The 15,366-nt window shown below is 26.5% G+C and overlaps 1 protein-coding gene and 1 long non-coding RNA gene across 2 annotated transcripts; one reads left to right on the plus strand and one right to left on the minus strand.

Moving 5' to 3' along the window:
- The first annotated feature begins 7,544 nt into the window (after positions 1–7,544).
- On the plus strand, positions 7,545–8,444 carry LOC101264024 (uncharacterized). The gene is made up of 2 exons (XR_182895.5): positions 7,545–7,898; positions 7,977–8,444. It is a non-coding gene; the product is annotated as an uncharacterized lncRNA (long non-coding RNA).
- Positions 8,445–9,621: 1,177 nt separating this feature from the next.
- LOC101264227 (ribonuclease S-1-like) lies at positions 9,622–12,179 on the minus strand. The gene is made up of 3 exons (XM_019215016.3): positions 11,870–12,179; positions 10,821–11,273; positions 9,622–9,834 (listed from the first exon to the last, which is right to left on the minus strand). The coding sequence occupies exons 1-3, from the start codon at positions 12,122–12,124 to the stop codon at positions 9,769–9,771; spliced, it is 774 nt and encodes a 257-aa protein (XP_019070561.2). The 5' UTR covers positions 12,125–12,179; the 3' UTR covers positions 9,622–9,768.
- Positions 12,180–15,366: the final 3,187 nt, after the last annotated feature.

A 15,366-nucleotide genomic window follows, 5' to 3' on the forward strand; every position in this document is an offset into this window, starting at 1 on the left:
GTGATGTGAGTTTTGAAATGAAATGTTTTTTTTTTTTTTTAATCTTATGAATAATTATAGGCAAGAAAGTTATTGATTATCCATTTCCTTAATGTTTCTCTTGAGGCATTAAGTGTACTCAATTTTCATTTTGCCCCTCATATTTTCTTTCTTTTTGTTACTTTCATCTTATAAATTATTTATAATTCACTTTCATTTTTTTCTTATATCTGTTGCTTGAGTCGAAGATCCATCAAAAATAATCTTTTCATCTTTAGAATGTAGGAGAGAGACTGTATACATCACCAACTTTATCGGATTACACTAGGTATGTTTGTTGTTGTTGTACGCTTGTACTTTTATTTTTTGTTAATGTTAATATTTTATATACTTTGATACTTGAGTTCTGCATCCATCGGGAACAGTCTATTTATCTTTGCAAAGTAGGAGTAAGATCATGTATACACCACCTTATTCAGATTTTATTTGTCGAATTATACTAGAGATGTTTGTTGTTGTTGTATTTTCACTTTTGTTAATGTTAATATCTTTTGTACTTTGATGCTTGAGTTTAGGATCCTTCGGAGATAATCTCTCTATCTTCTACAAAGTAGGAATAAGATTATGTATACACCACTCTGTTTTGATTTTATTTATCGAATTACACTAGATGTATTTGTTGTTATTGTACTTTCACTGTTTGTTAATGTTAATATTTTTTGTAGTTTGATGCTTGCGTTGAGGATCCATCAATAATAATTTCTCTATCTTCACAAAGTAAAAGTTTAGATTATGTATACACCATGCATCCTTCTCAGATTTTATTTATCGAATTACACTAGGTATATTTGTTGTTGTACTTTCACTTTTTTTGTTAATGTTCCAAAAAATAATAATTGACCAACTTTATTAATTTGCATTCTTCAAGTAGTTTATTTTGATTTTATTATGATTATGATTCTTCCAAAAAGTAGATTATTTAGTCCTTCTAGCAATTATGCCGTTTCTTGAATGATGGAATTTTACAACATTTAATCATTTTCTTCAACATTTTATAATTTACACTATGAATTATAATTATGAAGAATCATCAATTGAGAAAAGAGAAGCATATAAAATCAAATGTGTAGAATATTACAAGATTTGTTTTTTTCTTCTTCTAGTTTTCCATCTAATTTTTCGACATTGGACATCGACTAATCAAGATGCGCGTCACATAAAACTTATAATAGAGGGGAATTTTTCATATTCAGATTTTATTTTCAAGTTCAAATTCAAGACTACTAAATCCGCTTGTTTTCGTCAAAAGTAAAGATTATATTGTCTAAATTATGATAATACAAGGACCAAAATAGACATTAGCCTAATTTCAAGGACCAATAGAATGCAAATATAAAATAGTAATATAGTTTTAAAAAATAAAATACTTGGATTTAGTAAAACTAAAACTAGAAAGAAAAAAAAAACTTTACTTTCGAAAGTGGAAAAGCAAAATACATGTTAGTTTGGTAATTTTTCACCAAACTTCATCATGCATATTCCTTCACCCAAAGAAACATTAAAAAAACGTCAAAAACAATTTTCTTTCTTTTTGAGGATTAAAAGCTTCTAATTACGGTGTGGTGTCGTGGATTAAACAGTTCCTCTATTAATTAAAAGTTTGAATTTGAAACCTCGGTATAAAAAGATTCTTGGTAGGAGTACTCCCCCCTCCCCCCCCCCCCCCCCTCACAAATGCGATCCTACGTAGCGTAAAATTTTAAATAATCAGGCTCTAATGCAAATACTGAATATCAAATGAAAAATAAAAAAACAAAGAAAAAAGATTTCTTATTAGTTCTACTATGAAAGGTTATTACTAAAGTACTTATTACTATCGATATATATGGTGCAATGCATGAGGCAGTTCCTCCATTAGTTAGAGGTTTGAGTTCGAGACCTCAGTATAAAAAGATTCTTGGTTTGGAGTACTCCTCCCCCCCTAAATGCAATCTACACGGCGCAAATCTAAAACAATCAGGCTCTAATGCAGATACTGAAAAGAAAAATAATTTCTTATTGATTTTACTATAAAAGTTACTATGAAAGTAATAAATACATTTTTATTCTTAATTAAAGATTTGAGTTAAAATATATTTTTAATTAAAAACACTTTAGTCCTAAATCATGATAAAAATTTTAATTAATCATATTTCAAAAAAAACTATCGATCATAAAAGGGGAAAGCAAAAAAAGGACTTGCAGATTCAACACAACCCTATAAAATAAAGTTTATTTTGACTCATCTAATTATTTAATATATCTTTCCTTTCGTCTATTTGTTAGGAGGATCGTTAAACTTTAGATATAAATAATTATTTTTTGAAATTCAACTAAGTGACTTAATATGATTGGAATACGTAACTTATAAATGAAAAAAATATGTTTTTTTTCTTAATGGTTGAGCACTTTTAAGCAATATTTAACTTCACACGATTTATTTTCCAATTCTAATATTTATAGTCAAAGGTCAAATTAGAAACACCTTTCTAATATTTACGTAGAACAAATTCTACATTATTATTCTTTTATAATATTCTACTTTAAGTTTGGAGAATAAAATTGTTATTATTAATAAAAAGCATTTTAGCTTCCAAAGTCGAGATCTTTTTTAAAAAAATAATCTCAAATATTAAATCAGTAATAGCCCAAGCAAACATAGCCCAAGCGAATATCAGATGTCAAATGAGAAAGAAAAAAAAATAAGAAATTTGAGTATTAAGATAAGGGTTTTGGCAGTGTCATTTCATTTATATAATGTATATTAATATAGAGCTTCAGATATTTTATTTCGATTCAAAAAAGATATTGAATATTAAATAAAAACAACAAAAATAAAACTAATTCAAATGAGCATTAAGATATCATTGCTGTCATGATTTTATGTATCTTAATATGAGGTTAGAAAAATTTGTCTTGAATTTTTTTTTATGTGGATTATAAAATTAATTTGTTAACCTTGCTTACATCATCATTATTCTCAAATTTAAATAAATTAAATAAGAGGGTAATAGTAAGCCAACACCCTATGCATAAAATTAAACTATTTGATATTTAAGGTGGCATAGTTGTTGTTATTTGGTGTTGATTCTTGAAGTATCAAATCATCCTAAAGAAAGGAAAAAAAAAGATTTATTGAGTTGAAATATATAATCATATTCATAGTTGGAGTACATTATATTGATTCATAGAAAATATGAATCCTCTTTATCTAATTATTACTAATAATTGTTTTTATATTAATTTAAAATCAAAGTAGAAACTCATAAACTTTATATTCTGAATCTATATGATATTGCTAGTTTCATCTGCTAGTAAGAGAAGATATGGTAAATGAATTCTTGTTATTTATAATAAAAAGGGTCTGATATACCCCTCAACTTTGTAATTTAGAGCTGATATATACCCCTACTTGTAAACAAATGACTCACATATACCCTTTTCCTCTAACGGAAATGAAAAAAATAATAATTTTAATCTAAATCTTTATTATTATTTTTTAAAAAATATAATCCCATATGAATAATTTTTTTGACTTTTTTTTTATTTCAATGACTAATTTATAATTATTATTTTGGTAATCAAATTTATTTATGTTTCACTAATATTCTTGTAAAACTTATTGTAGATGACCAAATCTTTTCTTCGAATACGAAATTAAATTACAATACACACAAAAAAAACAGTTTATTTTTTTCTTCCTTAAACTAAAGAATGAAAGAAAAAAATAAAATAAAAATAAGAAACTCAAATAATTATAATAAAAGAAGTCAAAAAATAATTTATGTATGAAAAAAAATTAAAATATACCTTGAACTTTGATAGAAGAATCATATATACCCCTAAATAATTTTTTTAAAAAAATTAGAAGTAATAAATATAAATTTACTAATTTTTTAACTTCCATTAAATGAAGGGTATATGTGAGCCATTTTTTACGACAGGGGTATCTGTGAGCCGTTTGTATAACGGTAAGGGCATATATGAGCCACTTTTATAACGAGGGTATATCAGCTTCGAATGACAAAGTAGAGGGTTATATCAGACTCTTTTCCCTAATAACTTCTATATTTCTGCCATAAATTTTCCAAATTTTTTTGTGATGTTTATATTATGTCAACATCTCATACTACTCATTTAATGGCCATACAATCCCATGAAATATGGGTTCTTTCTTTAGCTTGACAATTTAAATTATTCACCAATTGGAAAAACCATAGTGAAGCTTTTCTTGATGATGATTAAGCCACCACCCCATCAATATCTATATGTATATATAGCCTATAAATATATTATATTTGTCCCCATTACTTTTCATCCTCTTAACAACCCCCCCCCCCCCACCCCCACCCCCCATCACCCCATAAAAAAAAGTTAATTCATGTACTAAGTGACAATGAAGAGATGCCAAAACCCCTTTTGTTTGAAACAACATGGGCATCTTTTTTTTTTCAACTTTTGAAGTTCAACAAGGAATCCTCATAGAAGAATTATACTAACAATAGAAAATCTCACATGAAATAGGCAAAGGAAAAAAAAAGCTACTTTAATTTTTCTCCACTAATGTTGTGGAAATAATTATGGATTTGTTTAAGGATTAATCAACTAAACTTTACACACAAGCATGCAATTCAACTTTATACATATATATATAAGGAAAAAAAAATATTTAAGAAAAAGTAAAGTTTATTCCAAGAATCACACTTATCCTTTTGGATAGATATGTAAAAGATGTAAGACACTTAGAACTTACATTAGTGAATAATAATATAAGTGATTATTGGTGTTCAATATAATTAAACCATAAAGTCTATCTATCAAAATGTGCTTTTTAAAAGGTTATATGTATGGTGACACAAAGGTTATTAGGTACTAGGATATGACTAGATTAATGTTCTATTCAATTTTCTCAATTTAGTTTACGTAGTTGTGTTTGACTGAATATAAAGCTTAATTTTTTTCTTACCACTAGTTATTTTAAATACTCCATCAATTCTTTTTGTGGTCATAAAAGCCTACCAATTGAAGTAATATGAGTAGTTTTAAATGTAATTATCTCTAAATATAAAAAGTTATAAGATATGACTAGATCAATATAACATTTATAATTTATATGATGATGTTCAATTAAGTATTGCATTTTTTTTAAAAAAATGACTTTGTAGTGTTAAACATGTAATGAGATTTATATGATTATAAAACGTGAAAAAATATGAGTAGAGAAATTTATATTAAATTACTTTTAGATGTAAAAACTATTCTTTTTAAAAATAGATCAATAAATAAAACTGTCACATAAATGAAATCGAGAGAGCACTAAACTATTGCTTCTTTCTCATAATTGTTTTATTAATGTACAAATTAGATGACTATTTAAATGGTGACAAAATTTCTTAAAAGGCCATATAGTGCAAACAGTTGGGCAAATTGTGGCTAAAATGTTAAAAGTCCCCAAATTTTATTGTAAAAGAACTTTTAGACATGGGCCAAAATTGGGCTAACATATTGGGCTTCTTACAATGGGCTTGAATAATAAGGAGTTTTTATATAAATAAGCGATCGAGTTTATTTGTTTTATTTTTCTAATCGGCATATATAAATTATATATTGATTATAAATAATTATACACATATTGACTTCTATCTAGGTTAATTTTTTTTAAAAATGATTTGTGTTGATGTAATTCCGTTATTGATACTTAATGGGTCATTTGCACTTTTAGCCCTATTTAGTGCCCGTCTTTAATTTTTGCCCCTCGGGAAAAATAACTTTTTCGATGGACATAAATTTATATTCTCACAAGTTATATCATGAGTCGATAAAAAATCCATATCTCGATAGGTATATATTTAATTTCTTAAGGCGAAAATTAAAGATCAGTTCAAAGGCCCAAGCTCCTTTTAACTCCTTTGGGCCATAAAATACAATTCCCTAAAGTGAAACTCAACTTTTATCTTTAAAATAAGATGAATGGCCCAATGGGCCTAAGATGGGAATTCCAAAATTAGGAATTACTGAAATCTAAATGTTTATGTTGTTAAAAAAAAAAAAAAAAACTCCTTCTAATTTAAATTATTTATTTTAAAAATAGTTGTTTCGATTTATTTATTAGTTTAGAAGTTCAAGTTAATGTTTTCCATTTTGCCCTTAAAAGTAATTATTCTTGAATACTATAAATATCTGATCGATTAGAATAAATATTAAATGAAGATAGATTATATTTTAAGATATAAATAAAAAAAAAAATAGTAAAAAATTCTTTACTTTTGTTTTGCCGTTGTTGATATCAACTTCTTAATTAACTAAAAATGTAAACTATTTGTCTAATTAATGAGAAATTTAAATTTAAATTTTAATACTATATCTATTCTTGACATCATTTTACTTGGTACGCGATTTGAAAAAGAAAAAGAAAGCTTTTCAAACTTATATTCTAAAATGGACATCAGATATTTCTGATGATTATAAATCATTTTATTATGAATGGATTAGAAATTTAAAATTAAATTATTTAAAATTATAAAAAAAATAGCATTTTTTAAATAAATTTTTTAAAAATATGTCATATAGATTAAGACAGAGAAAATATTAAATCCTATTCTATTCAATATGAGAACTACTATGAATTATGAATTTATTATAGAAATCGAACAACTTACAATTATTTGACATATTTTTCATATGGATACACTATTCCTTCGATAAAATTCAATAATTAAATCGTATTTTTTACGTACAATTTCATGCTACTAGCATAATACTTTTGAAATAAACAACCAATTTAAAATTTTCTGCAGACGTATAATCCTTTTAGCTTTTTATGTGTTATTTTTTTTTATTTTAAATAATTGGATTAGCTTTTTATGTGTTATTTTTTTTTAATGTTAAATAATTTTGAAAGATATTTTTTTCCTTAATATTTCTTCCTTTCCAATAAAAGAGAAAATTAAAAAAAATTAATAATTTGTCAGAGAAACTTATAACATTCACCTACTAATGTGTAATAATGTGCTGTATATATTATTAATTGTCTAGCTATGTCTATCCATGCTAGCTTCATATTTAATCGTCTATAACTTGTTAAAGTATACGTCTTTTCGCTTAATTTACGTGACACGTCTCGTTTTTTATAAGTTAAACTATGTAAATTTTAATTAATAATATTTAAAAATAATTTCTATTTTAATCATATTAGCAATAGATAAGTATTTTTTATATAGTTATTTTATTTAAAAAAAATTAAATTTTAATTTTAATGTGGTGTGTTGACCAAATCAAGTGAACTTAGTTTCAAAGATTAGTCAAATCAACTCTCAGAAAATAAAAAGTATCACATAAATTCAAACTGAAGAGCAATGCTGATAACCTAAAAACTAAAACATGAACTTGAACCCGAACCATAATCCTAAATCATAAACCCTAAATTAACATGAAGAAACTTCATCGAAGATTAGTCAAATTGACTATAGAAAAATTGAAAAATATCACGTAAGTTAAAAGACGAGAGAGAGAGAGAGAGAGAGAGTGTTGATGATAACCTAACAAATATTCACATCACTTTCTATATATTGTTATCTATCTCTCACTCCATTTTCTTCAAATAACAACCACACAATATGAAGATACTTCCCTATTTTCTTCTTGTCATTTTTCTACTTAAAATAACAATTTCTGTTGAGTCCCAAACTCCAGCACTCTTAAAATATGTACTTCAATGGCCACCTACTTTTTGTTTTCAACTTAATTCCAAAGAAGCAAAATTTTGCAAAGAACCAATTCCTCAAAATAAATTCACACTCCATGGTGTTATGCAAGCAAATGAAGATGGATTTAACATAAAATGTGACTATAACAAAGATCCAAATGATTTGGATAATGTGGTATGTATACATACATATTCAGAGTTTAAGTTTTATGCACTGACAATACGTGTTACATTTTTATGGCATTGTTTGTAGTTGTAAGAAGTGGAAAGTGATCTAGTAAAGTTCTGGCCCTCGCTTAGAGAAGAGTTATGGAAGCATGAGTGGCGCGTCCATGGATCATGTGGAGGAACAACACCTCAAGAGTACTTCTACAAAGCAATAATGATGAATCACACACCTGAAAAAGGAAACTTGTATAATTACTTGGAATCAATTGAGATTATTGCAAGTGATGACTTGGCTTATACAAAACAACATATTGTTGAGGCTATACAAAAGTTGGTTTTATGAAGTTCCTTTTGTAGATCATAAACCACATAACAATGTTTACCTCTCTTGTGTTCCAATTGATTCATATAACAATACTCATGTTTACTTGAGTGAGGTTACTGGTGCACTGAACCTGAAGGTGTTCAATACATTTCATGTCCATCAAAACCTAATCCAACAAGTTGCCCTAATGAAGCCCTAATTATTCTCCCTCTTGCTTATATTGAGTAAGTTATTTGCACTCGATCTTTAATTATATTTTAATTGCCAATTAGGAGTTTGAGGTTCTAAATTTTAGGACAACATGTTGATAGTGGGGTTCGAACTCACAACACTAGTATAAGGGTTTCCCACCTGGTGTTCGGAGCCCCAACTAAATCTGGATCGCGCACTGCAGGCCCATCTGGGGGTGGGGCTCTCAACATGATAGTATAAAAGTATTTTCACTACAAGAAAAGTGTGAACTACAGGGTAATCCCTGCAAATTTTCATACTAATCCCCATTTAATTTACCCTTTTCTTGTAGTGTTTCATCACTCATCGTTACTACTTTTGTCAATGAATTCTGTTAACTGTTCACAAATTAATATAAATATATACTTATTTTATTTTCTAATACAAACACAAAATCTACGAAAAAACTAGTTTGTTGGTATGAATCCACGAACCCCTACCTAGCTCTGCATATAAGTTCAAGAAAAGAAAACTTTTGAAAATTCTGATTTGTAAGCAAGCTAGGTAGAGATAATTCTTATTAAGGAAATTATATTTGATTTTTTTGTTTTTGTTTTTAATGGATTAATAATTGAAAAAGATATATAGTGTTAAATAAAATGAAATGAAAGGGAATATATCTAATCAATGAATGCAAGAGATAATTCGTTTATCCTAATTTATGATGTGATATTATAAGAGTTTGTATGACTAATAATTTAAAGTTACACTTGGTATGTTTGTTTTTTGAAATTAAATTGAAATATTAAATTGATTCAGTATTTCAAAATTTAAATTTAGATTTTAAAAAATAATATGTAAAGTATTACGATAAATTGCAATTTTCTGATGTTAATATGTTGATCAAAATATAATAACCATCGAGTTCAAATAAATATTTACTGATTTAAATTTTAATATTAATGTTTAATTATATATTTCTTTGTAGGTTGGATCCTCCTTTTGCTATCATGTTTTTTAGTTTTTATCGACATTAGTTAGTCATTAGATTCAATAATACTATAGACTAAAAGCGACATTTAAAAAAAAGTGTTAAAATATAATTATTACTAGTAATTAAATTTAAATAAAATTATCTAGCAATAACAATTAAATCATTACTATTAAAGCTTATTTTTTGCATAATTTATATAATGAAAAAGAGAAAGAGAGAAATTTTGAGTCACAATAAATATAAATAAAATAGAAAGATGATCATTTTATTTGCTTCATTATTCAGTACATATCACAGTCACAATTAAAAACATTATTCATCTTTCTATTATTAATAATAATAATTAATATTATTATTAGTCACTAAACTTTCTAATATAATAAAGCTTCACACAATTGACCAAGAATCTCCATAAGCTATTTGGTCCAAGCTTTTCTCCTGTTGTTTGATAGGCTGCAGAAAAAAATTAAAATAAATCACCATATTAGTTTAATATGGAATTGTTTAAAATCAATAAATAATTTTATTTTTAAAAAAGCTTGAAAATTTGTCATAATTTATACTCTTTTTAAGTTATGTACTTGTAAATGTCATAGCAAATTATTTATGATCTTAATTAATAGACTATTACTCCATCTAATGAGTTAAATTTAAATTAAAGTAAAAATATTTTTTTTTCTTTTGTAATTGTTCACTTTGGAATAGAAAATAGAACTAGCGGTGACAGATCTATCAGTAAACATAAATTGCTATCGCTCACCTGATTGGATGTCTATTTAACAGTATTTAACAGAGTTCAGAGCTTAAAAGGTATAAAATATTAACAAAAATTTCAAAACGGTATTTAAAGTTTTGTATTAATCAAAACAGCAAATCGCTGGAACAACAACGATTTTACAAAATGTGATTTTTTTTTAAAAAAAAAATTCAAATCGCTACCTAGGCAGCGATTTTTAATTTTTTTTAAAAATATTTTTTTTTAGAAATTTTATTTTTAGAAAATCGCTGCCCATTTTTTGAAATTTTTTTAAAAAGAAAAAATCGATGCCTTTTCTTTTCTTTTCTTTTTTAAAATCGCTGCATAGGCAGCTATTTGAATTTTTTTTTATAAAAAAAAATCACATTTTGCAAAATCGCTGCAGTAGCAGCGATTTTGCTTTTTCCGGTGGAGGAAATCGCTGTTGTTCCAGCGATTTTTCCGTTTTGGTTAATATAAAATTTTATATACCGTTTTGAAATTTTTGTTAATATTTTATACCCTTTAGGCTCCGGACTCCTATTTGACAGATGTATAAGCATAGTAGAAATTGTCAAAAAAAACTTTAACGACTTTGAATATAACGATATAACTCAATATAATTATCCTTAAATACTTAAGCGAAAAAAAAACTATTACTACAAAATATCTCTTTTGTTACAGTGTCTAAGAAAGAACGTACCTTTGGAGGCGAAGGACGAGGAACAATAATGTTTTGAACACGACAACGTTTGTTAATGAGAGAAGTTGGACAATTCACAAAATTCTTTGCATCATTTGTGTAGCAAAATGTAACTTGATTCAAATAAGCATGAGTTGTGTTAATGTCTTTGCAAGTGAAAGACACATCTTTATCCTTTGCAACTTGTTTGAATGAGTTCAAGATCTCAACATTGTTGTATGTAGCAGAGTCACAAGGGACAATCCCATTTGAGCTTATTAAATGACTTTGTAATAAATCTCCAATTTCACTATCCAATCTTGAAGCCCTATTGAAATATTGTATTGGAGTTTTGAACCTTTCTATTGTACATGTTCCATATGTATTCCAAGCTTCCTTCCACATGTCTTTGGGATCTTGTTTAGTAAGAGAGGGCCAAAATACGTTGAGTTTATCTACCATCGCGGTATCAAACTGTGACAAACAAAAAAAAAAGAATTATCTTGTTAGCAGTGACGGAGGCAGGAATAATATTCTTGCCAAGGAGGTTAGGTGACCCCTTAAATAGACGTGAACGCTTGTTAGTATTGTTGAAGATATAGTTAAATAAAACGATGATCTTTTAGAGAAAATAAGATGATTGTGCGATTCAACATGGTATGTTAGGGATCGAGGATCTGAATCTCATAACCTCCACCTATTAGATGGAAAAAAAAAGTTTTTCTTCTTATGTGTTTGAGTTAAAAAAAATAATCAGACTCACATGTGAAGGGAACTGTATTGAAATTGTAATAAAATAAATAAGAAAACGTAATTTACCTTACAATTTAATCTTTTAGACGAAATATTCACAAATTATATATTTTACTTTCCAAAATTATTTTTTTTATGTGTTTGAGTTAAAGAAAATAATCAGACTCACATGTGAAAGGAACTGTATTGAAATTGTAATGAAATAAATAAGAAAACGTAATTTATCTAACAATTTGATCTTTTTGACGAAATATTCACAAATTATATATTTTACTTTCCAAAATTATACAACTAAGTTTAAAAAAAATAAATCATACCACTTTGTTCCAATCACGTTCTACTGGATCTTTACAACCTTGTTGAATATTTCCATTGGAATCTGTGCCCCAAAAACCTTTTAGAGTGAATTTGAGAGGAGGAATTTGCTTACATCCCACTGGGGTATCCTTATTACAATAAGTTTCTGACCATTTATAAACAAATTGTGTTTGTGCTATATTTTGTGAACAAACACAAATGAAAAATAGTGTGAGATGAGTGAGAAATAAGAGTGAAAGATTATTCATTTTCATATATTTTTTAAGATATAGTCTATGAGGAAAAAACTTGCTATGAACTACATGAGAATATATAGATGCCTTATAAGGTCCTTTGTCTATTTAAAATAACCCACCCACCCCACCCCACCCCACTAGGGTCTTTTCGATCGAAAAAACCAATAGGACGCGATCTATTTTACACTATTATTGAGTATAAATCGTCTGAATTTGGTAGATCGAAAAAAAGTTGATCGATATAAGAAATGACTGATTCGGTAGGTAAAAATTAAACTGGGTGACTTGGAAAGAAACTTGCCCTTTGATATTGTAAGGTAAGAGTTGACCGTAGGCGATGACTTAGTGAAGGAAATCTATGAGAAATCGATTTTGATAACTTTCATTTTTGATAAATTTAGTGGATTTATATTTTAGTTTGAATAGTAATATTTTGGTCAAGAATGGTGATAAATAAATATATATTGGCTAACTATTTTATATGTAAAATCATCGTTCTTCTTTTCATATTTGTTTCATTATTTTTATGAGATTTGAAATAAATCATAAAAAAGAAATCCTTTCTTTTAAATTTGAATCGTATGAGTAGTTGATTTTCATTTATCCTCATATTTGTATGAGATAGTATTTATTTATTTTTTAAAAAATAATGTTGAAACTAAAATAAAAAAAATTTACAAAATAAATTACGAAGAAGACGATGAGTGGTGCGGGGGGGGGGGGGGGGGGTAGGGGTACTTTTCTTTTTTGAAAAAAGTGTCAAAATTAAAGAAGTAGAAAATTCTTTTAAGTTAATTATAGAGTCAAGTATCATAAAAGAAGAATGTGTATATATATTTTACTCACTAAGGAAACGCAAATATAATTTTTGCCATATCAGGATTCTATGTTTAATATGTACATGTTTTGAATAATTTAGATGTTCAAAAGATACAAATTCAAATTAAATTATTTAAGTGTAGTATTATATAAACAATTTTAAGAGGTTATCGGTAACTTAATATATTACTTTATAAAAGATTCTTTTAAGACTAAACAATATTACATGTCTTGATTTAAATTTATTATTGAAAATTGTGATACAATAATATTATATTTTCATCACATATTGATGCATGTGAAGATCAACTTTCATCATGAATTGGATAAGACGAAGACTTAATTGCCCACCTTGTTATATATTATTTTATAAAAGATTCTTTAAAGACTAAACAATATTGTATATCTTATCAATTTAGATTTATAATTGAAATTGTGATATATTATTATATTTTCATGCATGTGAAGAAATTTCATCATAGATAATATAAGATGGAGTGCTAACAATTACTCCACTTTGTTTTATATTATTTTATAAAAAGATTCCTAAGACTAAACAATAATATATGTTTTAGTTTAGATTTGTTAATGATAATGTAACATAAAATTATATTAGTTCACATTATCTGCATGTGAAATATTAATATTAAATAAGATGAAGGGATAATTATTGGTCCACCTAAATATTAAATATTCAATTTATTAAAAAAATAATAAGATGGATCAAATGTATCAATTAAAGACACCATTTATGACAAGAGGGTGGGCGTATATATCCCATATTGTAAACATGGTTTTACAAGAGGTACAAATTTCAATAATTGGTTCTTTGTTTTATTGGAGTAAAAGTTTGTTTCGTATTTGAGAAAATTTGAATTTGAAATTTTTTAATTTAAGATAAAAAAGTATTTATCGCTTTATCATAATTTTTATTGGTAATTATTATTTTGAGATCAGCTAGCTCTATCGATTATTGTAGATTATCGTGATTGTCGTTCATATTTGACATTATTTAGCTTATATTGATTCAACTTATTTCAGCTGAATAAATATTTAAGCAGATAGATGGCCCATACATTTAATTTAATAAGTCAACTTATTTTAATCCGTCCAATTCAGCTCATCCACCTATTATTGACACTTTTAAAACAAATCTATCTTAATAATTGGTATCATGTATAACTTAAATTCTTACTTTAAACGAGAATTTAATACTTGATTATTTCTAAAAAAGATCAAATCTTCACCCAAGGATATGTTAAATACATAGTTAAATTTATAAACATGCTCTAAATTTGAAGCAACTAAAATCATGTCCAGGATATCTTATCAATAAGCAACTGAAATTACATTTACGAGTCTCGAAAATAAAAAAAATCTTGGAAGGTTGCACTATCTAGCTCTTCCCCTCTTATATTGAGTCCTATGTTATAGGGAATTCAAACTAATGGTTATGTACGTTATAATTTAACCTCAAACAAGTTAAATCAATTGTAGATTATCGACTTTTTAATGTACTAATATACTAATCAACTGATAAGATATGTAATTTTGTTCTTTCGACATGTTCCAATACTCAGCTTCTTTCTTTATTAACACTTGCTGCAGACACGTCAGTCAGCTGCGTTGAATCTGTTCTTTTGATATGTTCTAATCGTCAGTTTCTTTCTTCTTTAACAAGATTATCTGCTTGTGAAATATTAATATTAAATAAGATAAAGAGTTAATTATTGGTCCACCTAAATATTAACTATTCAACTTATTTTTTTTTAAAATAAGATGGATTAGATGCATCAATTAAAGACACCATTTAAGATAAGAAGGTGGTAGTCTATATCCCATATTGTAAGCGTGATTGTAAAGAGGTACAAATTTCAATAATTGGTTTTTTATTTTATTAGAGTAAAATATTTTTTAATAAAGGGGATTTTGTATTTAAGAAAATTTAAGTTTGAGATTTCATGTTTAAGAATGAAAAAGTATTTATTGTTCCATGTACAATCTTTATTGATAATTATTATTTTGAGATCAACTAGCTGTATCGATTATTGTAGATTATATTATGATTATCGTTCATACTTGACATTATTTAGCTCATTTTAATCCAAACTCATTTAAATATGTCAACTCATTTCAATCCGATAAATTCACCTCAATCCACCTATTTAACACTTTTAAAAAAACAAACCTATCTTAATAATTGATATCATGTATAACTTAAATTCTTACTTCAAACGATAATTTAATACTTGATTTAAAAAAAAAGATTCAAATCTTCACCTGTGTTAAATACATAGTTAGATTTATAAATATATTCTAAATTTCAAGCAACCAAAACCATGTCCATAATATCTTATTAATAAGCATATGAAATTACGTTCACAGTCTTGAAAATGAAAAAAATCTTGAAAGAGTGTGTTAGCTCTTCCCTGCTGTCGTGA

This window comes from Solanum lycopersicum, chromosome 7 (genome assembly GCF_036512215.1).
Source record: "Solanum lycopersicum chromosome 7, SLM_r2.1".
NCBI classification, from domain to species: Eukaryota; Viridiplantae; Streptophyta; class Magnoliopsida; order Solanales; family Solanaceae; genus Solanum; species Solanum lycopersicum.